The sequence below is a fragment of the Mastigoproctus giganteus genome, chromosome 7 (genome assembly GCF_048544385.1).
Source record: "Mastigoproctus giganteus isolate SK-2022 chromosome 7, ASM4854438v1, whole genome shotgun sequence".
NCBI classification, from domain to species: Eukaryota; Metazoa; Arthropoda; class Arachnida; order Uropygi; family Thelyphonidae; genus Mastigoproctus; species Mastigoproctus giganteus.
The window spans coordinates 187,658,867-187,686,565 of NC_143581.1; the positions used below are offsets into that span (position 1 = coordinate 187,658,867).

Here is a 27,699-nt window from a genome sequence, read left to right on the forward strand (position 1 = left end):
ATACCCACCCAGTTCGTCCATTCTATGGCAAGATCCTACCATGTGTTGTTGCACAGATAAATCGGAGAACAGTTCTGCAAATATCCTTGCATACACTGTGCTTAAGGCATAGCATACGCTAAGCCGCAGCAGTAGATAACCTCTGTCTAAATCCCTATTGTCTGCACACATCCAAAAGAAAATTCCAATACTTTATAGACTGCTTTGGTCAGCGGTCTATAAAGAATCGGAACAGGACACAGTTGAGCTAGAAATTAATCATGTTGCAACGAATCTCGGGTCATTTTCCGAAGCATTCAAAGAAATACTTGCAGCGGATAATATTGATGATATGTTAGGGCATTTTTACAACAACCTGAACCAATGTACCAAACAATGACCCGTCCACAAACCTACAGAAGGCTAAGAAGTGTGACGATCTGGTACATGTTTTCTAAACGTCGATGAGTCCGTGAGTTATTGTTGACCAACATGGGAACTCTAGAGTAAATTTAAATATTGCAGGTCACAGTCATGTTGATTGCCTATCTCTCAGGCCACGGTTACTTCTAGCAGAATAATGCACCATGCCATCATATTGTCGGATTGGTTCGAGGACATAATTTATCAGTGGCTTCCAGAGCAATTGGCTTTCAGTCCACTGTTTGTAGACCTATATATCAAGAATATTGACGTCGATCATTGGAACTTATCCAAAGATCCATTATATTTCGAAATATGATGTTTACAGGTCAAAAGTACATTCCACACAGGAAAATTAATATGTAAAATTAGTGTTGAAATCAAATCTGAGGTCTATTCTAGGTCGAACATAAACAAACTAAATTTCAAAAATATATATTATATTATAGAAATAGTTGTTTTGGTCCTCAGAATGTGAGAGGCTTCGAAATCTGTCAGTTTTGGACCTCGTGAATATCATAGTTGGTATAATTACCGTTCTCCCCACACCGGGTGGAAAAGACCTGATTTCGAATCCCTCATCTTCACAACGCGGATGCGTTAGCCTGTCTCGGGCGAGGGTAGCATGGTTTTTGATCTCGGAAACTCTGATTTTTAGTCCAGAAAACAGCAAATCGACCACAGAACATACGAAATTTACAGACATATATGGCGCAATATGGAAAGTTGCTGATGCCTTATGCAATCCAATAAACTGTATCCCTTTCACTTCGTGCCCATGAACTTTTAAAGCACACCGGCATCCCTGCAGAGATGTTTCCTTCTCGATTTCACTATAGCTTGTATAATAATATGTACTCCAGCCCTTCAGTTTGTGCACACCTGGGTTTATTTCTCGTTTTTAGAGGATTAAGTTTTAGAGGATTAAGAGGATGAAAAAATTCTTCCGATAGATTTTAATAGAATTGGCGTGAATATTTCTGCTACTTCCAAAGACGAAAAATGAAGATGTCTTCATCTTCTTATGGAAATGTGGAAATCCAGGTGGAATGAACGTCCAAAAGGAGTCACAACCAAATTATTCATTTCAGACGTAAATTTCTCTACGGTTTACTCCAGGGTTATTCGCAAATTATATGTTTATTTAGTCATGGATCTTTGAAAAATAAACTCGCTAAATTTAACATTTTTCCCTTCTCTTCGCTGTTTTTTTTTTTCGTGGTTACTGGAGAAGATTGGGCACACAAGTGATATTTTATTTCATAAATGATAATCAAAGGTTACTGCTAACTTCCACCACTGTAATTTTGGTTCCTAGACAAGAACATAATTCCTCAGTCAACAAAGAAAATTTCAAACAGTTTCAGAAGTTTGCACAGTCTGCATTGCAAGGGTAAACCCATCTTCTCTCTTCTTTACTGTGCTTCCTAGTAGTGTCTTAACATCTGTGGAGGAAACACCTGAGCTGTAAAAACTATAAACGTCTTGTTAATATTTTTGTTCATATAAAATTTAGAACTTTTGTTCGACTTAAAACTTTATGTTCTTGTTATTGATTCTATATCTCAATTGGGACTTTTACCTAAATTTGGAACCTTACTTTATCTTGGCCACTGATCTTATGCCTATACTGGACCAATGCATACTTTTGCTAATATTGTTTAATTAGTTAATTTTGGCATTTTGTTCTGACCAATTTTATTTTAGCTTTTTAATTTTCTCCGGAGAGGGACTGCTGGTCTGATATCTATTTATGAGGCGGGATTTACTATTTGCTGGTGCAGCCAGATTGTGCGAATGGTGTCACAGTATTTTCTTTCTCTTCTCTCTCTAGCTTTCTTTCTCTTCTCTCTCTGTAACCGTCCCTCTTCTTCGCGGAAGGATTATCATCAAGTTGATTGCTAACTGCATTAAATTCCCTCGTAGATGCAGGATTAACATTTGTCTAAATTCGTTTTTGACAGGTGTTAGTTTCTTTTTTTCTTTGTTGCTGGTACCCTTGGTTTGTCCACAACAGCACAGAATTGCTGATATTTTAAGTTTTACACTGCCTCCGTTAAATGCGGGTCTTAGTCTTACTTTTGATGGATCTGTCTTTGATTAACACAGTGCGAGAAACTGAGACCAGCCTCCTTGTGGCATGAACGGATACCAAGAAACCGTTTTACTGGTGAAAGCTTTCTAACAGCAAAGTGGTTAGCAAAACCACTTACACATAAACATTAATTGTTTATCACTTTGTTTTTATTCCACCAATAACGATCACATATTTTATTATCTTGATTCTAAATGAGTTCACGAAAATTATGAGACATTTCTCCGTTTCCTAAAAAGCTTTCATAAATAGGAAAAACTGTAAAAGTAAGAACAACCGTCACCTTACATCGGAGCACACGTCTTGGCGAATACAGCAATTAAAACAATTCATATCTTAGAAAAAACAGCATTCCTTTCAGTACATCACTAGTTAATAACAAGAGACGTGTGTAAGATGTCCGTACGTCTTATTTATTGAAATCATTTAAACCTAAACAACACATAATAAACTGAACACACACATAATACACACAATAATCAAAAACAGAATTAAACCAACTTACCACACCCTTTTCTAAATCTTCCCTATTAGTGACAGCATATTCCAACTGCAAGAAAAAGACAATATTTATAAATGTAGTTGACATAACATGTAATGGAGTTAATTACATTTTGAGTACCTAGAAGGTCTGCCATATGTATTTATAAAAACCTGTAACATTTGAGGAGTTTGAAGAACCTCATGAATTATAAGATTCTCCCTCTCTGTTAAGATATTTACTGGAGTGTTTTCTTATTCAGTAAAGATCCATATTAACCTAAAAGAATAACTAAAAAGGCTTGTTTTCATGGCCGAGTGTTTGCTTATTTCCTTTGCAACCTCCCTTAATATAATTGGGCAGATCGCATCCATCACAGGTGCCACTCTTATGTTTAACAATTTCTCTTCCACCTTCATTTCAGTTATTACAAAAAATCATTTAGCTCCCTGTTGGAATTTGATAAACTTCTCGCAATGCACTTCTCTAAAGAATTCCTCATGCGTGAATGTAGTTGCAAAATATTCATTCAGTTTGTCAGCATCGTAAGCAAGATCAACTGTGGAACCATTGATATCGAGTATGTTCCATATGAAACATTGCAGCGATGTGGCATTGGCAAGAAATTACTGTGGATAAAGGAATGATTGAGCGGGAGAGGAAAGAAAGTGGTTATCAAAGCCATTGCTCTTCGTGGACTAATGTTATTAGTGGAATGTTTCATGGTTCATTGTTGGGACCATCATTTTTTGAATATTTATAGCGATATTAGTGAAGACATATCAAGCTTATACCTAAGTTAGTTGCCAGGGTGGTAAATGATGTGATTCAAGGCACATTACTGCAACAAGGATTAGAAAACTTAAGCAGATGCGCTAAAACGCGGACTAAAATGCATTTTTCATGGACAAAAGAGCAATGGACACCGTCATCTTTTCTGACAAATCTAAATTCGACTTGCATGGCTAGGATGAGAAGCGACATGTCAGAAGACGAAAATCGGAGGCATAGGTAAATGCAATAAAATGTGTTTGGTTGTGATGATTGCCATTTGGATGATTTCTCATAATTCCATTAATTACGCATTTTACACTTTGGGAAGATATTTATGGCAATTAGGTATATCAGGTGGAGTTTTTTATTGGATTTCATTCAGAGAGATATATATCCTATCTCATAAATGCATTTCGAACATTTCTGCAACTCACAATGCAGCCCAAAACACACTATTTGCAAAATTCACAAGGGATGCAGTTTTTTTGTTCGCCACTGTAGATGTAGCATGATTTGATCATGAATTAATGCTGACAGAGGGCATTTTGAACAATTAAAGTAAAGCGTTATTGTTGTAAAAATAAATTATGTTTTTTGTCTTCAAAGTCCCAGAAAAATTTACATTTGTTCATTGAATATAATTTTTTAAAGTGTGTATACATAATTTTGAAACACCCAGTGATCGTTCAGTATATATATACATATACAGTGATCACTGAATTATGACCACCTACCTAATACTTCGTAGGTCCTACTTTTGCCCACAGTACAGTAGCTATCCAACGTGGCATTGATTCAACAAGATGTCGGAAGCGTTCGGGGGTATGGCCAACCAAGCTGTGTGTAATGCGGCTAGCAATGCAGGTATGGAGGTGATTGGTGTATCCAGACGCCTGATATGCCTTTCCATAGTGTCCCACAAGTGCTGTATGGGATTCATATCGAGGAAGTTCGGAGGCCAATCGATATGCTGGAAGTCAGAACTGTGTTTCTCAAACCATTCTTGCACAAGTGCCCGATGGCTCGGCGCATTGTCATCTTGGAAGACACCATCGGCATTCTGGAAAAAGTGTAACATAGCAGGATATACACAGTCAGCAAGCAGTTGACGATAGCAGAGACCACTGATACGTTGTTCCACATGCACCAGGGGTCCAAGTTTCTGCCAGTGAAACATGCCCCAACACCATGCAACTGCTTCCACCGGACAACACTTTTGATACCATGCATGATGGATCAAGAGCCTCATCTTCTTGACGCCAAATCCGTACACGACCATCCATGGTGTGGAGTAAATAACGTGACTCATCCGACCAGCACACCTTCTTCCAGTCTTCTAACGTCCAACTTGCATGTACTTTGCACCAGGCGAGTCTTTTACGCCGATGAATCTTGGTTAGGAGAGGATGCCGTAGGGGTCGTCTGCTGGTATAGCCCATACGTGCGAGTGTGCGACGCATGATCATGCCAGATATTGTTCCAGGTCGGCCCATGTTGTATTGGGTAGCCAACCCTTCAACAGTGCTGCGCCTGTTTGCCTGTACTAGTCGTCGGACCCGGAGCTCAGTTCTAACATCAACCTTTCGTTGACCTTTACAGTTTTGCCGTCGGGTCGTTGTTTGACCATTTTGACGCCAGTTCTGGTACACTTTAATTACGGCGGCTCTGGAACACCCCACCACTTCAGCCGTTTGGGAAATCGAGGCACCAGCTCGTCGAGCTCTCACAATCTGTCCTTTATCAAAGTCCGATGTATCCTTCCTTTTATCCATCACGCTCGGCATATTACTACCTGCTGAACCACTGACACCTCATCTATGCTACGTACATCGACTAACTCGTCACTTTCGTACCTCACGTGGTCAACCAGTCGCATTCAGTTTTCATAGGGGTAGTCTTAATTTAGTGAGCATTCAGTGTATATATATATATATATTGTAAGACACTTGAATTGATCATTCAATAATTTATTAAAATTTAAGTATATTGTACACATGGATGTGTCATATAGATCGAATTTTGGTATTTTTATAACCAGTGGATGAATTTCCTTTAGAGGGTTCTGCGATTTTGCCCTCGCGGGTAGCATAGTGGGTAGAATCGACGTCCTTCCCACACCAAATGAAAATTACTTGAATTCGAAGACCGTCAATGATGTGAAGAATTATTATGGGCCTTTTCAAAGCGGGGATGAGTTAGTCAGTCTCAGTCGAGGGTAGCATAATTTTTTCCTCCCAAAACTCTGGTTTTCTTTCATCAAATCTGACAAATCGACAATAGAACACCGGAAATGTTTATTTTGAAGTAAAAGAGCTGCGAGTTTTCAGAGGCTAGAAGGACATTCATTATCAAAGCAAATCTGAAACAAAGAGTAATTTTATCTATAGTATTAAAGATGCTAATATTGGGATACAATATTTTAATTAAAATCTTAATTATTGAATAATGATAAAGAAACTCACCCATTTCTCCGAATATATGAAGCAATTCTTAAACTGAAAAAAAGTAATCGTTGAATAGAGTTTAATCATAATTTAATTTATATTTAATGAGTATTATGAATTTTCCAAATTTTAATAAATACAGGGGAGTCACAATTATATAAAGGCATTTCAACAATCTATAATTTGTGAGTCTGATAATATACTTAATTACTTTTTATATTTGACAATCGAATTAGGTGTTTGACTTCCATTTAAAAAATATATATATATTTAAGATTTTCAAATTGGTGCCTTGCATAAACTGCATCTTTCTGTAAAATTCCTGCATACAACAGTCCAAAAGTCCGTTGAAATTCTGCTGGTTTTCTGCTGTATCCGCATCGACAGATGACATCCACATATTGCTGACATCCATAGATCGTCTGGAGGTTTGGTGTTTGAGCGTACATCGCATCTTTCAAGTATCTCCATGTAAAATAATCTAAGGTACACAAGTCTGGAGAGAGCATTGGTGGGAATTTAAGAGTACTTCCTCCAGAGGCATCCATTGTTCATGAAATTTCCTGTCCAGATTTACAGACAGCAGAATGGAAATATGGAGATGCATCCTCCTGTTGAAAAGCATCATCATATATGGAACATTTTTCTGTTATTGGATTCTACATAATTTCTTAACATTTCGAAATAACTCTCCCAGTAACAGTGCCATTGAATCTGTGAGCTCCGATAATCCCGCGAGACGAGGATCCGCTCCAATCCACACAGTTATTCCTGAGTGCTAAAAATCTTCTACAAGGCGGTGTTCCTTGTTTTTGTAGTGTTTTTCTCACTTTCTAGGAGAGAAAAAAATGCTGCCCTCGCCTAAGACCAAAAGAGCGGCAGTCGCCGCTCTGTTGGGGTGCTCAAACCTCATCGATAATCGTGGTGAAATTATATTGTCCCTCCTTGTGCCTTCCAAGACTGAAAATGGTGGCAAGGCCAACCATGAACTCTCTGAGTGGTAAACACAGTAGTTATAATCGCTATCCCCCCCACCGGGTTTGAAATGACCGGGGTTCATCCTGTAAATGACGAGAGGAACTTTTAAGAGTTAGCTGGTCACAGGCGTCTATATCGAAGTTTTTTTCTTTCTGATACTCGAGATTTTCGTCCAGCAAATCAGGCAAATTGATCAGAGGCAAATTGATACGTTTTTGACCATGGACTTTAACCAGAGACGAGAAGTTGTGTTTCCAAGGCCAGGAGCTAATGAATCCTCTTCCGTATGGGAGAGGATTCATTAGCTCGTGGCCTTGGAATTCCTCTTCCGCCTCCGGATTAGACGCCCAGTCAAGATACCCATGCTTGCCGACACGATCGCCAACGATACCTAAAGATCGCATCTTAATGGAGTCATTGGATTTTTAAAGACTGGAAAAACGTTGCCTTTCCTGAGGAATCACTCCGATATCCGATAGTCCAGATGAACTTTTATGGGCTTTTTTCACTCCATAGTCGAGTTAGTCCTCAACCGTGAATAGTAAAGTCCCCCGAGATCTCCGTTTTTTGTCCAGCAAAATAGGAATATTGAACAGAGATCACACGCAATTTATGTATGGTCATAATATGGCAATTTTTTAAATCTGTTCTGGCTGATCAGATACACGCCTTCCTGGTGACTATCATTCCGAATGATACAGTTGTTTTCGAGCAGTATAACGCCGCATTATGTCACATTGCATCCAAAGTAGCACCTATAAGTCACAAAAGTGACTTCCAGGTGCTACTTTGGTCGCTTAATTCGCTGAACATGAATCCATAGAACATTTTTGAGATTGGTGGGTATGTAAAGTCTGGCATTTGGATCCTCCACAACGAGCCACCGCAAATGTTTCTAATGCATTCCTCTCGACATGGTACAGTATAACCTGTAACGTCAGAGGGCGAGTCCATGCCTCGCCTAGTAGCGGTGGTAGTGGAAGAGATCTATGGAAAACGCATAGTATATATACAAAAGGAAAACATATACATAACTTATCGTTGTATACCCACAATTCGGATGACTTCGTTTGGGGTCAACCACCAAAATTGAAAGTAAAACAGCGATAAGTGGTCCTGGGTTTCTGTGATGATCATTATGCCCTATGGTGAAGTCAATTTTGAGGTTGGATAACCAATAATATAAGAGAATTTGGAGGTGTTATAATTTTGAATACTAAATTAAATTATAATTTTGAATTATATAAACTAACATATATTTTAAGAAAGTTATTATGAAATACTACATAGTGCTCATTGATCATCGTTGACTCGACAGAGAACGTTGAATGTTAGTTTAGAAATTAGAATAAGAATAAGGCATATTTACCATATCCAAGCAGACGAATCACCCCAAAATGAGAACCACGTGTAGTTCAAAAATAAAATGATATTATGTGTAAAGTATGGCCCTTCTAGTGACAATTAGAAGGTGGCGACCACTGTGTGTTTGGACATGGTATACATATGTTAAAACGCCAATTAGTTATATTTACATTTAAGTTCACGCAAAAATAAGGCGATAGAAAAGTGAAATAAATGGTTAGGGGAGTAGGATTCTCCTACATCCTTGGATTGCCCTAATAATGGGATCGCAAGCCCTTTCCTATAGTAGAACCCTGAGCAGAATTTGTCTGTCCTTTCTGCATGAACCTGTGGGGAGGGGGGGGATTGAATAATTCTTAATTTGACTTTGAACGCTACAGACATGTCCTGCACATCTGGCCATTATCACTGCCTTCCGATGCCGGACCAGGGTTTCTTTCTTGCACGTTTACATTAGCCTTAAACTTAACCACCGCCTTCACTGCCTATCACTGGCCTCCGATGCTGGATAGGGCTTTCTTTCCCTCACGTTTTTTTTCCCTTTTTCTTCTTCATCTTACTACCACGAAATGTGAACTCCAAACCACCAAAAAAGCTACTTCATTTCAACCCACACCGCATGATTTTCTTCCCTTACACCGCACAGAAACACTTTTTCAACAGAGTGCACACTTCTTTAATTATCCCCCGAACTTTACTCTTTCCCTCAAGTTTGGAACGCCTCATCGAAGGACTCGTAACCAATCCCCATACTATATAATTTTTCGTTCCTTCGTTTTGCTAAAATAACCGTCTCCCTACCGCACAAACCAACCCTTGTTTAGAATTTTTTTTTTTTCACACTGCAGTGTGACTTTTTCATGTTTGTCGGTCACCTCCAAAACACTCATTTTCGTGTTCACACTTTCTCTGCTAAATATGGCCAACTTTTCGAAATATCCGCCACCATGACGCCGTTTTCTTTTGATGCGAACACTGGGCGTCCACCAATTTCCTGTTTACTTCCTAACGGTGGCTTAGATCAAAAGAAACGCTTTGTAATCCAATTTCACGGTCCTATTATTCTTGCCTTCAGCAACCTTTTCTCACCTATTCTCAAATGGCACCCTCTACCTAGTCATTGTGCTATGAAAGGGTGTACCTGGTCAGAAATGATGTTGAAGTATCGTATCGTATGTGAACTTGTCTTCGGCGGCACGCAGGCTAATGCCTGTCTCCACCTTGTATCTTGTTTATTCAAAGTGGATCTTCCACATATAGGCCTGCAGCGTAAATGTGTCACATAAGTGTAGTGTACTGTAATGTTCGTGTTTTTGGCAAGCCAGTTAGCCACCAGCGCATCCACTACCTGGCACCCCTTCCCGGCATGCAAAGCCCAACCGGGTCGATCGAAACCAGGTCCGCACCCATCACTAATAGTGCAAGACTGATGGATGGCGACAATACTGCTCCCAGGCCACCCACACCTAAGGAGTCAGAAAAAAAAGTGTTTAACAAACCCACAAGTTCGATATCCCACATCAGCAAAATCTGCCCGACGCCTGTGGAAAAAAAAAAAAAAAAAAACAAAAACCATACATACCCGCAAGAGTGCGAATCATATCAGTATTATCTTCCTGATACTTAAGAATATAAAGATACATGTGAATCCATTAAACACAACACAAAACAACAACAAAAATTGTCCTACCCTGAGAGAGTCAGTAATCAATCTGGGGGGACAACCCCCCAGACAGACACCCAATCAGTCTGAAGGGAGAAAAAGAAATATATACATGATGTTTATGTTTAGGTAGGTGATAGACGTCAGAGTGCCCAACATATGGTTGACTGAACCCAGGGTATCCCAGCAGAACATCGCCCAAAGGATGACACCACTGCCACCGGCTTGTGTTCATCCCACGGTGTATCCAGGCACCATCACTTCCCCATGTAAACGACGCACAGGTACCCGGATGTCCACCTGGTGCAACAGGAAACGTGATTCATCAGACCAGACGACCTTCTTCCAATCAGTCAAGGTCCAGTTTCGATGCTCGCGTGCCTGTTGTAGGCGCTGTCGCCGGTGAGCTGTGGTTAGCATGGGCAATCGGAGCGGCCTGCAGTTACACATCCCCATTTTTAGCAGGGTTCGATGTACTGCAGGTTGTTGCGACACGTTACTCCCTTCGCCAGCATTCCAATTACCGGCGAGCTGCGCCCTAGTCGCCCTTCTGTTGTTACGTACCATCAGGAAGAGCCTTCGCTCACCGCGAGCATTTATGAGCCGTGGTAGTCCAACACCTCGCCGGCAGTTCGTGAGTTTTCCCTCCTTGGACCATTTTCGGTAGGTACCACGGCTGACCATGAGTAACCCACCAGCCGTGCCGTTTCGGATATGCTCTGCTGCCCGAAATGGCACGCTTTAAGTCTGCTGCCTTTCCCACCTGAAGAACAAGAGTAACACTGATTAACGGAACTCAATATCAGGTGTTTTTTATACCGTGTCCCGGCCCGCGTTCGTGCCGTACTTCACCTGCAGTTTCTTCGATTTGCATAAGAACTCGCTGGTCATAATGTTTTGGCTCATCGGTGTAAGCGATCAATATAATACCAATAATAATCACTGTAATTAATTTGAAAATCATGTATGGATATCAATAACTTTTCCCGATGATATTTCCTTTTGGATAGCATAGTTGGTAGGACAGAAGCATACTATTTTGGGTCAGGCACTACAGATGGGTTTTCCACGTCTGTACCATATATGCACTGTGATGGAATACAGAAATACTGCAGTAGCCAGAAAAGAGTCTGATATCTGGTTTATGTAGTATTGTATGTGGTTTGTTCTGTTGTTATGTCTCCTGCTGCTTGGCCGTAGGCATCCTTAGTGGGAACCTACGTTGCCGGCCACAATCACTCTGAGGTGAACCATGCTGCCCATCATACTCTAGCTGTCCTCTGCCAGGGTCTCCTGAGTTTCCTGACAGAGGCCATAAAAAGTTTTTGTTGAAGATAGCATACGGGGATTAAGAAGAAGAAGAGGTCAGAATGTGGGGAACAATAGTTGGAGTAGACCAATAGAGAAAGCAGTCCACTCAAAATTAGAAGGTAGGGAATGGAGAAAGTGGTTGAAAGTTATAGGAGGAGGCACTCCTGTGTGAGCGCCATTGGCCTTGGGCTCTCTGAGTGTCCCGCACTCTGAGGAGTGGCAGCATGAATTTGACCCTTATATGGTTAGCAGGGCAACTTTGCTTTGAAATCCTCTACCCACGGTGATTGCATTATTCTACCCCAATCAGGGTTCGCAGGGGTGGAGGGCTGTTCTGTTCTGTCCTGAGTTCTGCATCTAGCTCTTCTAGAACCGAATACAGCCTGGGCGTAGCGTGTTAAGGCTAGGTTTGTGACCTCTTCCTGTAGTAAACTCCTCATTGACGGGGTTTCCTTGTATCTCTGTGAGGAAGTGAAGTCTGGCGTTGTCGTATGCGGGACACTCATACATAAGGTGTTTTCAGTAATCCTTTTCACCACAGTGGCAATATGGGTTTTCTTCAATTCTCATGATTGCCAGTTTTTGCTGAAACGGTCCATGGTCTGTAAGCAGGAAGGTAACTTGCAATCCAGGCGAGTACCAGGAGGAGGCTTTGGGAAACTGCGACTTAATGAGGGAATCAACTTTTTGGTGATTGCTTCTTTCAGCGTCTTATTCCATGTTTCTTCCCAGAGGATCTGTAGGTAGTCTGTAATTTTTATTTTTTCCCGTTTAGGGTAATTTGCAGATTGAACAGTTGAGTTGCGATTCCCTTCTTCAGGTGCTGGAAGAGACCCCTCTTGACAACTTCTGGATAAAGAGGTAGGCACCTTGCAATGACTTGTAATGCAGGGGTGCTGACAATACAGCACGCCCTGGTAAATGATAGTAACATAAATCTTTGAATGGATTCAAGCTTGTGCCTGTTCCTTTCCAGGATTGCCTTGTCACACCAGATGGAGACTCCGTAGCACATTATTGGGACATATACTACCTTATATATTAATCATAGAGCTTTGTTCTTTAGTGACTAGGATAGCCGTCCTTCCAACACCGAGTGGAAAAAACCTGAGTTCGAATCCCTTCAATAAAGTGAAGAATTGTGATGGGTCTTTTTCACAACGCAGTGGCTGATTTAGTCGGTATCAGGCGAGGGTAGTGTGGTTTTTTCTCCCGGAAACTCGGGTTTTTCGTGCAGCAAACAGAAAATCGACCTCAGAACACACCCTTCACATATATAAATGCCAAGAAGAGCAGGACAAACAAGATCGGACCTTTACGTAAGGGAAAGGGGATATTATTAAATACAACAGGTGCGTTGCAGATGAACTCAACAGTTATTTTGCATCGATATTTACAAATGAAAAGCCTTTTGTGGCAATGGGAAATTGTGGGAGCGAAGTTGAAAAATATGTAATTAATGATATTCAAATTTCGCAAGATTATTTAATGAAAAAATTTTCGAGCCTGCAGGCCAGTAAGGCTCCTGGAGTTGATGGAATATACCCTATAATCTTAAGGGAGGCGACAAGTGAGTGCATCGAACCATTGAGGCTAATTATGCGAGCATCACTAGACTCTGGGGAGATTCCCTTGGATTGGAAAAGTGCAAATGTATCTCCCATACTCTAAAGGTAAAGTGGGAAATTATCGACCTGACACTGTCAGTCTGACTTCAGTGGTAGGGAAAATCATGGAAGCAATGATCAAAGATGGAATTCAGGATTATTTCGATCGAATTGAAATTCTCAAGGATACTCAGCATGGTTTTGTAAAGGGAAAATCATGTTTAACAAATCTTGTTCACTATTTCGAAAGGGTCACTCACGAGCTGGATTTAGGGAATAATTTCGACATTGTTTATTTAGATTTCAGCAAAGCTTTTGACTCAGTCCCACATGAGCGGCTGCTTTATAAGTTGGAACAGGTTGGAATCACTGGGAAAATCCTTAGATGGATAGAAGGATGGCTTCAGGGCAGGAGGCAGAGGGTTGTGATAAATGGCTATTCCTCAGATTGGGTTGATGTAAGAAGTGGGGTTCCCCAAGGATCAGTATTAGGACCACTCTTGTTTTTAATTTTCATAAACGACATCGATGGAAGGATAGAGGGCGTGATGTCGAAATTTGCAGATGATGTTAAAATTGGTAGAGTAGTTAATGATCACTATCAAGCTGGGCTTCTTCAGAGAGACGTCGATAGACTTCTGGAATGGTCAGAAAAATGGCAGCTATGATTTAATCCAACAAAGTGTAAGGTATTACACCTGGGAAACAGTAATCCCAAAATAACTTATTCACTTGGTGGAGTTCAACTAAACCCAGTACTGGAGGAAAGGGACTTGGGTGTTACGATACGGTCAGACATGAAATTCTCTGAGCATTGTAAACAGGTTGCAAGGAAGGCCCATGGTGTCCTATCGATGATCTATCGAACTTTTGCAAGTAGAGATAGGGACGTGATAATCCCATTATATAAGGCTTATGTTAGACCACACTTGGAATACTGTGTTCAAGTATGGAGACCGCACCTAAAGAAAGACATCGAGCTTCTTGAAAGGGTGCAAAGAAGGGTAACTCGCCTGGTGAGATCGGCAAAAGGGCGTCCTTATGAAGAAAGACTTCGAATATGTGGGTTGCAGAGTTTGGAAACTAGACACCTTAGAGGAGATTTGATTGAGGTGTTTAAGGCTCTGAGAGGCATCAGTAAAATGAATGAGGACGAAATTTTCAAGATTATAAATGATTCTAGAACTAGGGGACATAAATTCAAGTTACGGGGGGAAATGTTTAGATTGGACTGCAGGAAGTTTTATTTTAGCCAGCGAGTTATAAATTACTGGAATAAGTTGCCTTCATGGGTGGTAGAGGCCGACAGTTTGGGGAAATTCAAAGGTCATCTGGATAGTACTTTCGGGTAAGGGAAGCGCATAGGATGATAGGTTTAATTTCCTTTTTATTTTTTTTTTATTTTATTTTTTTTATTTATTAATTATTATTATTTAGTTATTTATTTTATTTATTTTTTTTTTTTATCATTGTTTTGTTCGGATTTTTTTTTTTTTTTTTTTGGCTGGTGCAGCATAAGCCATAGGCTTTCTTGCACCATGCGGCCATTATTAATTCTAATACTAAAATATAAACGTTGTTGCTTTAAAGTTTAAGCCAAGGAGCCAATTAATTCTTTCAAAAGTAAAGGGATTATAGGAAATTTTAAAAATCGTAGAAGTAAAAATAGGCGCAATATCAGGACTGTAAGAAGCATCTGTAATGTAGAAGGAAAGGAATAGCTGTACGTCTGTCTTTTGTAAACATGTACAAAAAATGTAAACAAATTAATTTATTTGCAAAGTATAAAATTGGATAAACAAGAAATTGTGAGAGATTGTGTATTTATGATCCGCCCTTCTAGCCGATACCGCACTCAGTTCTTTTCCATCTGGTGTTGGGAGGATGGAGTCATATCACCAGGTTCCTTTTGTCACTGCCAGGTATGTTCCTGGTTATTTCTAAACTTAAAAGTGGAGCATTTCTCTTTCACCGAATGTATGGTGATCTGATCGTGTAGATTGCTATTAGCTTATGATATTTTAACTCCAACTGTATCTAAAGTTCATGTTAATATATCATGAATCTGGGGGTTATCAGCCTGATGAGTATACGTGATATATGATTTAATATAAGAAAGGTATCGTAATTGTAATATTAGATTACATTTAACGTGAGATTTCTCTGGTTATCCGAGCTGTTAAATAAAGAATCATTATTATTTTAAATAAAAATACCAAATTACACAATTAATTCTCCACGTTTACTCACCGTAATTTCAAATTCAGTGTCTGTGCAAACTTTATTGATAATGTGCGTTGCATCGCATCCTTCAGTACAATGTTTTCTTACACATCCATTAGCTATAGTTCTTATCTGGAAAGAAACCAGAACAGATATTAAAAGTGCATTAGGTAATATTCAAATAGGTAAGACAAAGAAAGAGAGAAAATAAAATTTGAGGTTAAAAATTCAAAGATGTAGTTATGTAGTATATCTACACATCTACTATATTTTATCTGATTAATCCCTTACAACATTAAGTGAACTTAATAATATTTGACACCAAAATAAATCAATTAAACAAATTTTATTCAATCAATCATTAAAAGAGACTACGTGAAACGATTAGTTTTTAGTTAAGTTAAACTTCATCTTTAAGTTTAGTAGCATTTCATGTTTTACAAAACAAAAACGATTAGTACAACTTACTTTAAAGCAATGAAATTTGACTTACTGGATCGAGAACATAAGGGATGCATGGTCCCAACTTCATCACTGCAGTGTCATCTGCAAAGGGACAAAACTGGTCAGCCTGTATATTATTTGTGTAATTAATTAAATATGCCTAAATTGTACAAAATATAACATTCCAAAAATTAATTTAAAACTACACTGGTGTGCAAAGCTTAAGGACTAACACTATTTTTAAAGGTTACAACCACAAAATCTTTACTTAAGGTACTCTTTACTGATGAGAGTAGATTCAGTCTCAGCAGCGATTCTGGATGTCAGCTAATCTGGCTAGAGGTTGGCACACGGTATCACCCCGCAAACATCACTGAAAGGGATCGATATGGCGGTCAATGTGTTCTCGTCTGGGGTGGCGTTATCTTGGATGGACGTTCACAACTCCAGATACTGGAAGGCGGTATTATAACCGGTGCAACGCTACTGTACTGAAGTAATCCTTCCCCATGTGCGTCTGTTCCGAGGTGCCATTGGCCCCGAGTTCGTGTTTATGAATGATAACACCACACCCCATCGAACTGCAGCTGTTTTTATGCTTTTGGAAAATGAGGACATTGTTCGTATGGATTGGCCTGCCCGTTCCAGCCATCTAAATCCCATCGAACATATATAGAAAGGTCTGGGGAGGCGCCTAGCGGCACGTCCACACCCACTAGAAAATGTTCACCAGCTGAAGATGGCACTATCAGAGGAATGGACGATGTTACCGCAAGAACTTATCAACAACATTGTTCTGAGTATAGACAGGCGGTGCAAATCCTGCATCGACATTAGGGGATGGCCGTATCTCCTACTGAGGACCACCTCTACCCTTTGTTCCATCTTTGGCAGTGATGCATCTGTATCATGGCAGCCATTGCTATGTTGCCATTTTTGAATAAAGTCCCTCTGTACCGTTTTGTTTCCGTTGTTGTGTAGGAGTTGTTTCCTTCATCATTTCTGTACCTCACGAGGTTCTTTTGGTATCCTTTTCCCAAACCTGGCTGGTCCTGAAGTTTTGCACATCAGTGTACTAGTGAAGCAAAATATTATCAAACATGTTTGCATATACACTGTACTGCCACTTTATTAGGTACACCCCTGCTGTGTACAAAAATGGTTTGTCCCACAACATTGCAAGTCACATGGCCACATTTGTCGATATAATTGCTACAGACTCAGTATCAGTTAAGTTCTAGTATCAGTTAAGCGTACAAACCGTACCAAGGATGGGGAAAAGAAGTGATCTAACGGACTTCGAACATGGCATGGTGGTAGGTGCAAGACGTGCTGGACAAAGCATCTCTGAAATGGCAGTTCTCCTGAACTTTTCACGCACCACATTTTCAAGGGTGTACCGAGAATGGTGTAACGAACAGAAAACATCCTCTCAACGGCACTCCTTGGAAGAAAATCGCTTGTGGATGAGAGAGGTCACAGGAGGATGGCTAGAATTGTGCAAGCAAACAGATGGGCCCCAATGCCGCACATCACGTCGCAATACAACCTTGGTGCGCAGAACAAAATACCTCAAGGGACCACTAGTCGCACTTTGTCTCGCGAATGGGCTACAACAGCCGATGGCCACATCGCCTACCTTTGTTATCAATGAAGAACAAGAGAGCACGCCTTCTGTGGGCACAGCAACACCATCACTGGACTATCGAGGTTTGGAAAACAGTTGTTTGGTCTGACGAGTCAAAGTTCCTGGTGCATCATGTTGATGGAAGGCTCAGAATTTGGCAAAAACAATATGAACCGATGGACCCGTCAAGTCCGCAAGGTGGTTGGGGCAGTATTATGGTGTGGGGAATGTTTTCTTGGCACATGTTGGGTCCATTGATACCCATAAATTCACGTCTGAATGCCACATCGTACCTAAACATCGTTGCTGACCAAGTGCATCCGTTCATGTTGACAGTTTATCCTCAGTCAGATGGTAACTTCCAGCAGGATAATGCGCCGGTGCACAAAGCCCGAATCACTATGGAATGGTTCCAGGAACATGACAATGACTTTTCTTTGCTGCAGTGGCCCGCCTCAATCCCAGGATCTCAATTCTATTGAACATCTATGGGGTGAGCTGGAAAGGGCTGTTCGCTGCAGGCCTTCACCTCCGTCGAATCTCAAGGAAATGCGTGACCCACTCATGTCTGCACAACGTTTTCAGCATCTTGTTCAATCCATGCCTAGACGAATTCAGGCTGTTTTGAAGGCTAAAGGAGGCTCAACACGATACTAGGTAGGTGTACCTAATAATGTGGCAGCACAGTGTATGTAAATGTATAATATATGTTTATTAAAAGGTATATTTATACATTTTAATGATGTTGATTTATTTTCGTTCTACATTTATAGGCTATAAATTTATATATTCCAGTTTATACATTAAATTTATGCATTTCAATTAAATAGCACAAATATTTCTTAACTTTGAAATATTTCTGTTACTCCACTGTTCAAATTTCTTGGATGGGAAATGACGGCTTTTATCAATATCACGTGCACGAGCAGAAAGAGGATCTTATTGCCGGTGTGCTTCCTCCCACTTTTAGGCCTTTCACTACACCTGCTCTGATCGGCTCACCTTCTGCGCCTACTACTACTGCTTTGATCAATGGAGCACGAACGTTCATCCAGACTTTCACCTGCTGGCAAGTCTTCGCAGATTGATGGCTTTGTTCTCCATTTCTAGCAGACATTACAGGTGATGGAAGTAAGATCTGGTCGTCATTCCTACCTGAAGCAAACGTGTGCTGAAGGTGGAACCTCTTCCAGAGTGCGATTCTTGCATTCTGGGGTATTACTCTGGATCCTGACCATCTTGCAAACAGGGTGGGATCTTTCGCTTCATGTGTTCCTCCTGCTTCCTGGAGCCAAGATGCATAGAGCGGAGTGTACGGTTGCTCGTAGGAAAGCTCCTCATACAACGTGTTATTTTAAAGCCTTCTTTGTGTTTTCCAGTATATCACATGTAGACATGTGTATATGTAAAGGGTGGCTCCTAGAACGTCAGTTCAACTCCGCCTCGTATCTCTCTGAAGAATAGTACCACTATAAAAGGGCCAGAAATGTGGTTGGTGTAGGTTTGTGTGTATTATGTGTGTGTTCTGTTGGTCTGTTCTGACCGCTTGGCTACCCAGAAGCATCAATCACCTGGAGAGATGATTCCGGGTACTCGTCCGCATCATGGGAAGGTGGGTCAGTCCATTTAAAGCACGTACTGTCTCAAAAGAGACACTAACCAGCTATGTAACAACAGGTCATTGTGCTGTAACCTGTTGAGATCTATCAACACTGAACGCCTTCGCAGAAATACGCTTTGAGCAAAAGCCTGAAGTATCAGATATGATTCCGAGTTTTGAAGCAGAGTCGACTCCTGTCCTGGTTGAAAATTAGTAAGTGCATGAATAGGAAGTCAGAGATCATCATACAGGGAGCAACGAAACAGGATGTGACCCCAACTTTCTGGTGATCCACACTAACAAAGGTCTGTTTGTGATAAATTGAACCTAAAAAGACTCTGGTTCATCGATCTATGTCCTGTCAACAGGTAAAACGTAAATATATCCATGCAGAACCACAATTGAGCCTGTTTATCCAGGAGAAATGAAACGTCTGGTATAAATTTTCTCGTTGTTGCACTAACAGGAGCTGTATCCCATCGAGATTGCCAGATGTTAACTAACTCGATCCACAGTCTCCTTCTTTCTCTTTTAGTAGCATCTTGAAGGTTGATGGTTATTCCATGAAATTTGGTCTCCATCTGGTTTTTCAGTCTGTACAGAAATCCTCTATAAGTAATCTTCAAGTCTAAAGGTAATGTTCCGGCTAGTACCTGCAGAACTTGTGTAGAGACTGTCCCTCATGCCTTAACTATACATCGCAAGAAGGTTCTCTGCAAGAAGGCAAGTTTAGATTTGAAGTGTTTGAGCAGTGCCATGTGAAACCACGCACCAGCAGCATACGTGACCAGAGGGAGGAATACTGCATTGTAACAGATCCTTAAAGTGTTTCTAGAGAGACCCCATTCAACACGGGACACCCTAAGAATTGCATCAGTAAATTTGCGTATTTTTGATGACAAGTTTATCGAGTGAGAAATAAAATTGAGACTGGAATCTTTATCACTCCTAGAACCTTGTTCTCTTTAACTATGGGGAGACGAATATTGTTGATCTTGACCAACCGAGGACGAGAGATATCCAACTTTGATCCAAGAATCATCATCTTTGTTTCTGACAAGCTAATTTTAAGCTTTTTGGTAACAGTCCAATCGAGAGATCCCGGACAACAAAATTTGCGGTAGTTTCAAGTTATTATTATTTGGTTTTTAGGAGCATTAGCAACTAAGGCCATATTGTTCCGGGGATATGCGGTTGTCATTCCCTGACCTTTCCGCATCCTCCGTATTTGGTGGTCACGGGCTCGAACCCCGGTCTAATCATGAAGCATGTGCTTCATGATTAGACCGGGGCGCAGGTAGTTTCAAGAGCAGCCCTACAGTTACAATTGACCAAGTTGGTGAGATCGTTTGCGTACGCTATTATTTTGACGTTACCGAAAGATCGGGAGATCCACCGCTGCAGCACCATGTTCCATGTAAAAGTACCCAATATAGACTTCTCACAAATGTCCCTAAGTGGGGTAGACTCAGCTACATGAGCTACTGCAAGACATTCCTCATCATTGGATCTTTTCAATCGGATCCTGATGCTCTTTCTTCGGGTGTCCATTTCTGAGTCCAAGATCAGTAACTAGACAGAGCCCTGTGGGCACTGTCTGGTTACTGATCTTGATACTTGGATGTGTTTAGCCTTCACTGTTATGGTTCTATTGGCAAAGTAATTATTGCTAAGTTCATCGCAGCTGCTCTTTCTGCGTTGGTGTAAAACACAAGGTCAAGATTGCTCCCAACTGGGTGCTGGAAGGGGAAGGTTTACTTTGTACTTAACTCCCTACTACGCTTCGGGCAGCAGTAGGGAGTTAAGCACAAATAAAAACTTGTTTAAGCATCGGAAAAAAGTGACATCTTTGTGACACATATCCTACGTAGTATTTGGAGTATTTACCAGTTTTATAATCTAAGTCCATGCCCTCGTGATAAATCATATATTAGACCTTCTTGGAAGGAGACATTAAAGTTTTAAGTAATTGTTATCAATAAAGTTAAGGAACTACTTAGCTTCTTTTTTTTAACTTCTGGCTGATAATTTTAATTCTCATATACAAAATAGGCTCCATTCCTTGTTAATTTCGTCAAAGTTACTTATATACTAGAGAAATGGCGACATCAAAATCCACAGAAATGGACACCCGAAGAAAGAGCATCAGGATCCGATTGAAAAGATCCAATGATGAGGAATTTCTTGCAGTAGCTCACGTAGCTGAGTCTCCCCCACTTAGGGACATTTGTGAGAAGTCTTCGAGGGGATCTTCAAGCACGTCGGACTCTGAGAAGGATGACGAGCATGATGAGCCAATGCAAGGGACGTCCATAGGCCAACTCCTGAAGCTCCAGGAGATCTTGGAAAGCTTTTTTATGGCTAAAGAGATAAACAGGATTTCTGCTGCAATCAGGACCGACATTATAGCTATTTGGTCCACAATGGAGTGTATGATACTTCACCTCCACATGGAAACCGAAAAGTTAACAGCCAAGATGGATATTCTCCAGCAGCAAGTGAGAAAAAGTTCAGCTAAGCAATGCTCTTTTCCTCGAATCTTGAAAGATGGCCCTGCTGTTCCTGCCTCTGTTGACGCTGTCAAGGTCCTCACTACCGAAGAGGTCCTCACTACCAATTTGAAGGACCAAATGCAAAATTAAAGATTACGAGCATTAGGAAGACAAGGGCGCCAGGGATCATCATTGAAACAGATACCAGAGAGGATCCATCTACAAATCTGAGAAACCCCGACATCGCCAAATAGGATTAAAGGCTGAGAGACCCAAACCTAGAGGTCCTATCATAGTTGTTTTCGACTTGGAAAATAGTATGACAACCACTGAACTTAAGGAGAAGCTGTAGTTTAAGAACTTTGAATCACACATGGCAGAGGAAGATACTGATACTGAGTTCATTCCCAAGTACAACACTAAGAGCAAGTGGGGAACAGCAGTCACGGGGATAACTGAGTTATCTCCCAGGCCATGGCAGTCAATCAGAAACAGGAGAGGGCTTTCATCGGCTGGTGAAGCCATCGATTTAGGGAACATGTCCCTGTATCTAAATGTAATATATGTTTGAGATTTGGATACAATTCGCATACTTGTCACCAGCGAGAGGCAACTGTGGCCACTGTTCCCAGCATGGCCATTAATACAAGAATGTCCCAACACGGATCAGCTACCTGTCTGCGCACATTGTAAGCGTACCAAACTATCCCACCGTCATTCAATCAGATATACAAATTGCACCATTTACAAGAGTGCCAAAGAATACTTACGAATACCGCACTAACTATGGATAGGGGCCTGGCGTAGCCGAGTGGTCATGAGCGAGTGCAATAGCACACGCTCTTTGAGTGAATCGGAGTTCAAGCCTGTGACTGCTAAATACGATTAACATTTTTATTAATTGATTTATTGTAATTGTAAACTCCACTGACCTGATGGTCGTACCGAAGAATAAACGAGCACATAGACCCAAACTCTGGCTAGGTGAAGATATGTGAGGTGAAGTTATGTGTGTTGTGTCTTATGTAAGGCGGCCCCTAAACGTCAGTTCATCTCCGCCATGGTTCTCTGTGATAATATACAAAACTCTGTACAATGGCCAGAAATGAGTGTAGTGCTATGTTTGTGTAGTGTGTGTTGTTGTGTTATTTAGTTTATTCTGGCCGCTTGGGTGAAGATACAGTGATAGTTATTAGAATTATCAAGCAGCCCTTGACTTACTTCAGGAGGGGGGAAGCTGACCATTGAATCTGGTGCTACCTACCGCTGTTCCCTGTGGCAAAGCCGAAACCATGATCTTTTGGGTATTCAAGCTCAGAATGGTGAAGAGTTAAAAAATTTCATACCAGCTTCCAACTTGCAAGTAGAGAATCAACCAGGCCACATTCCTACATTCAGGCAGAGTACCACTGTATTACCCTGGCTACTACTGTAATTTCCTCTAAACTGAGCAAATGAATTGTCAATGATGCGTGGACCAGACCACCTCTGATCACAAGGAGATCACCAACTCCCTTTGTCTCTCTGTGGGACAAGGGGAGTTAGTGATCCCATTATTCGGTCTCGGGATTTCTTTCTCTTGCATAATGAATAATCACTGCTGTGGATATAGGGACCGTCCGCTCCCATCATGCACTCAAGTGTAGCACAGTTGGTAGAATCGCAGTCCTCCCCCACACCCGGTGGAAAAGACCTGGGTTCGAGTTTCGTCGATGAAGAGGTGAATTTTTATGGTCTTTTTCACAACATGGCCGAGTTATTCGGTTTCAGGGGAGGGTAGCATGTTTTTTTTTTTCATCCCGGAAATTCGGGTTTTTCGTTCAGCAAAAAGAAAATCGACCACAGAACACATGAAATTTACAGGCAGTATATATGGAGCAATATGGCCTTAGCTGCTAATGTGCCTAAAACCCAACAACAACCCCGATCATGGGATTGAATTCCCTTCTGGGACTTCTTCAACTGCCGTAGCTGTCTTATCTTAGTGCAGCTTCCTTACAGGCACCTCACCAACTTAACTGCTGACTCTCAGAATTCTGTGAGTGAAATCTAGCTGATATCAATGACTCTTCTTGGTGTAGGATTTAATTCACTGAGGCTTTCTCGGGTACTGCTCTTCACCGCACGCATATGCACTATGCTTCTTTCCTGCACTTTCTCACAAACCTGTCTACTTGCTCTTCTACGAAGCTGGGATATATTTCTGTCAGTGTGGGAGGAATATATCCCTTCTTTATCTTCCACATTCCTTTCTTCCCTGCTCTTAACTACACTGGTGTGCAAAATTTGTCCCACAGGGTTCGTTGTTGGGTCCACTGTTGTTTTGTATATTTATCAATGATATTGATGAAGGTATAACAGACTTAGTGTCGAAGTTTGCAGATGACACAAAGGTTGGCAGGGTTGTTAATGACAGTAATGGCAGTGTGCTACTGCAACAGGATCTAGATAACTTGGGCAGATGGGCTAAGAAGTGGCAACTGAAGTTTAACCTTGACAAATGCAAAGTACTGCATATGGGTAGAAGTAACCCCAGAGAATTGTACCGACTGTGTGGTGCTACACTTAAGGTTGTAGAAAATGAAAAAGACCTGGGAGTAATTGTGCAGTCAGACATGAAGTTTTCTGAGCAAAGCAGACAGGCTGCCAGGGCAGGTAATTGGGGTTTTGTCAATGATATATAGGAATTTTGCTAGCAGGGAAAAGGAGGTGATTGTCCCTCTGTATAGGGCAATGGTCAGGCCACGCCTTGAGTACTGCGTACAGGTCTGGAGGCCTCATTTTAGGAAGGATGTAGATTTACTTGAGCGTGTACAGAGAAGGGCAACAAGATTGGTGAGGGGAATGAAGGGATCCTCTTACCAAGAGAGGCTTAAATTCTGAAAATTGCAGTGGCTGGAGACTAGGAACCTGCGCGGTGATCTGACTGAGGTGTATAAGGCCTTGAATGGGTGGGGCACGCTGAATTCTGATGGGATCCTTCCACTTGTTCAGATTACGAACCTAAGGGGGCATAAATTCAAATTAAGGAAAGACAGATGAAGAATAGATGTGTGGAAATTTGCCTTTAGCCAACGGGTGGTTAATTTCTGGAAAAAACTTCCATCTGTTGTTGTGGAAGTTGATAGGTTAAATAAATTTAAGGAGGAACTGGACAGACATTTGGAGGGAATGGTTGTGTAATTTTTTTTTTTTTTTTTTTTGGCTGATGCTGCATAAGCTCATACAATTGCTTTCTTGCATCAAATGCCACTACTACTTAAGGACCAGTCACGTTTTCACATGTAGCTTCTCATAGGAGTGGCCTAGATATGGGAAAAGCATACCAAAGGAACCTCGTGAGGAACAGAAATGATGAAGGAAACAACTCCTACACAACAACGGAAACAAAACGGTACAGAGGCAACATAGCACTGGCTGCCATGATACAGGTGCATCACCGCCTAAGATGGAACAAAGGGAAGAGGTGGTGCTCAGTAGGAGATATGGCCACCCCTAATGTCGATACAGGCTTTGCACCACCTGTCCATACTTACAACAATGTTGTTGATAAGTTCTTGGCGGTAACATCGTCTATTCCTCTGATAGGCCCAAGCTGGTGAAAATTTTCTGGTAGGTGTGGACGTGCCGCTAGGCGTCTCCCCAGACCGTTCCCTATATGTTCGATGGGATTTAGATCATAAATGGGTAGGCCAATCCATACGAACAATGTCCTCATTTTCAAAAAGCATAAAAACAGCTGCAGTGCGATGGGGTGTGGCGTTATCATTCATAAACACGAACTCGGGGCCAATGGCACATGGGGAAGGATTATCTCAGTAAACTGGCGTGCACCGGTTACAGTACCGCCTTCCAGTATCTGGAGTTGTGTACATCCATCGAAGATAACGCTACCCCAGATGAGAACACCACGTCCGCCATATCGATCCCTTTCAGTGATTTTTGCGGGGTGATACCGTGTGCCGACCTCTTGTCAGATTAGCTGACGTCCAGAATCGCTGCTGAGACGAATCCACTCTCATCAGTAAAGAATACCCAACCCCATTACACTGCTGTCCAGTCCTTGTGTTCGATGCACCACTGTAAAGGGAGTCTCTCCGATGGGCAGGTGTTAAAGGGACGCAGGGTACTGGCTGTCGGGGAAACAGTCCACCTTTGTGGAGTCGCCTGGCCACAGTAAATCCCAATATCCTGCGTCCTGTGCTCCCATACAGCTAGTTTGCAAGGCTTCTGCTGTCTGGTGTCGGTCTCTCTTGGCCTATAGGAGTTTATAGCGATCATCATTGAGCGTTGTTTTTCGTGGATGACTACCACTGGTCCTTCGAACAGCTGTACCTACCGTTCTGAAGGCCAACCACGCACGTGAGACGACGCTATGGGTTATACTGAACTCTGCAGCCACACTCCTCGCACTTCGATCTTCTTCGAGGTTCCCAGTTATTTGACCCCGGGTAAAGTCATCCAGATGTTGTCTACTGGCCATTTTCGTTGTCTGTAGCACTTTATGAAACCAATCAAACGTCTGTATCAACCGTGCTCACCATTCGGTAATTTGCACATAACTGCTGAACAGCTGCTTTTATCTGTTTATGTGAGCCCTCTCATCAAGATTCAAATCTTTGCATGTGCACCTGCTTTCTACTGAATGGCCACAGTTATGCAAATCGCCACAGGTTGGTTCGTTTGATTTTTTGGTTGTTGCCTTTAGAAATAGTATTGTTCCTTAAGTTTTGCACCCAGTGTATTTTGTACTGCCCACTCGGTTCCACAACCTCCTTTTCTCTTGTCCTAAGTGGTAATTGTTTCAAGTCACATGCTGTGTGTCGTGTCCGTCCACTGCACAGAAGGCCATCGAAGGATGCTGTGAGGTCGCTTCCTGGAAATCTTGCCTCCCAGTGACTAAGTAATCACTCGATCAACAGACTACTCACACAACCGCTCAGTGGCTGTAATAACCACCACACACGGGGTAGAAAAGACCAGGGTTCGAATCCCCTAAATGAAACAAATAACTTTTATGGGCATTTTCACTCCACTGCCTGGCTGGGTTGGTCCATCTCTGGAGTGGATAGCAAGGTTTACTCGCCCCCATCCCCGTAAATCGGGTTTTTCTTCTAGCAAAATAAGCAAATAAATTAATTTTTGGGTGGCTGCAGTATGACGCTTTATTTGCTTAACCCCTTCTTAGTAACAATATACTGGTGTAACTACTTGTTACTCGTTTAGATTGGTCTGGTTTGGAACCTCGTCAACGACTGGAGGGATTTCTCCAGTCCTCTTCAAATCGAGAATGTAGTCAGCCCATCTGAGGCTCAGGGAATGGGGTTTTTCCCATGAATGGCAACGAAAACACAGTTCTTTTCACACAATATACACAGAGATATATAGAGTTGGTTGACGCCGGGGACCGATAAAATAATAATTAATCGAATAATGTACACCGCTCACATAGACTGATTTTGCAAAGTAGTTGTTGTAGGGTTTTATGAGCATCAGCCAAAACGGCCATATTGCTCCGTGTATATTGTCTGTAAATTGCATATATTCTGTGGTCGATTTTCTGTTGGATGGACGAAGAACCCGAATTTCCGGGAGAAAAAACATTGCCAAGTTGTATGTCACAGAGCACTTAATGAAGATTTGTGGAAAGTCACAAGAACCGCCTAACAAGAGCGCTATACACTTGTATAGATATGATAAACTCTGAATCATAAGAGTTATTGGAAAAGCAATGAAAATAATCTGGAAAAGATATACTGTACTAAATTGCAATTTATATTAACGAAAGGCACTGATAAAGGTATCAATATGACAGTTTTTATCTTACATCATGGCACAATGAAATCAATCCGCAAATAATAATTAACCACCATTTGCAGAACAAAGTATTGATTCATACTTACTACAGATATTATCACACATTTCAAGCAAAACACTTCTTAAAAATTTCTCAGTCATGTTATATTTAGCAGTCGCTGAAGTCAGAAAACAAAGAAATATATAAGCAATATAAAGCATTATTGAAGCAATTCATAAATTGCAGCTGAAGAATACTGTTGAAGACCACGCTGAAGAAACGAAGATTATGAACAGAGACTTTTCTTATATCATTCTTCCCTTTTGTTAAACGTACCTAAACTTGCGCGTGTTCCATATGAACAAATATTACTCAAATCCGATTGTGTTTTCTGTC

General features: G+C 41.3%; 1 protein-coding gene across 1 annotated transcript; it reads right to left on the reverse strand.

Moving 5' to 3' along the window:
* Positions 1 to 757: 757 nt before the first annotated feature.
* Positions 758 to 27,482, reverse strand: LOC150083455 (uncharacterized). Its single transcript, XM_090378500.1, has 6 exons — positions 27,410 to 27,482; positions 15,837 to 15,889; positions 15,371 to 15,475; positions 6,215 to 6,247; positions 3,003 to 3,047; positions 758 to 820 (listed from the first exon to the last, which is right to left on the reverse strand). The coding sequence occupies exons 1-6, from the start codon at positions 27,462 to 27,464 to the stop codon at positions 758 to 760; spliced, it is 354 nt and encodes a 117-aa protein (XP_090234626.1). The 5' UTR covers positions 27,465 to 27,482.
* Positions 27,483 to 27,699: the final 217 nt, after the last annotated feature.

Excerpts from the sequence above, each read along its gene's own strand:
- LOC150083455 (XM_090378500.1), bottom strand. The coding sequence starts at position 27,464 with ATGACTGAGAAATTTTTAAGAAGTGTTTTGCTTGAAATGTGTGATAAT. Across the intron at positions 3,048-6,214 it reads TCATATATTCGGAGAAATGG|TTGGAATATGCTGTCACTAA; the intron begins GTGAGTTTCTTT and ends TTTTTCTTGCAG. Across the intron at positions 821-3,002 it reads AAGATTTAGAAAAGGGTGTG|TTTGTTTATGTTCGACCTAG; the intron begins GTAAGTTGGTTT and ends TTTGAAATTTAG.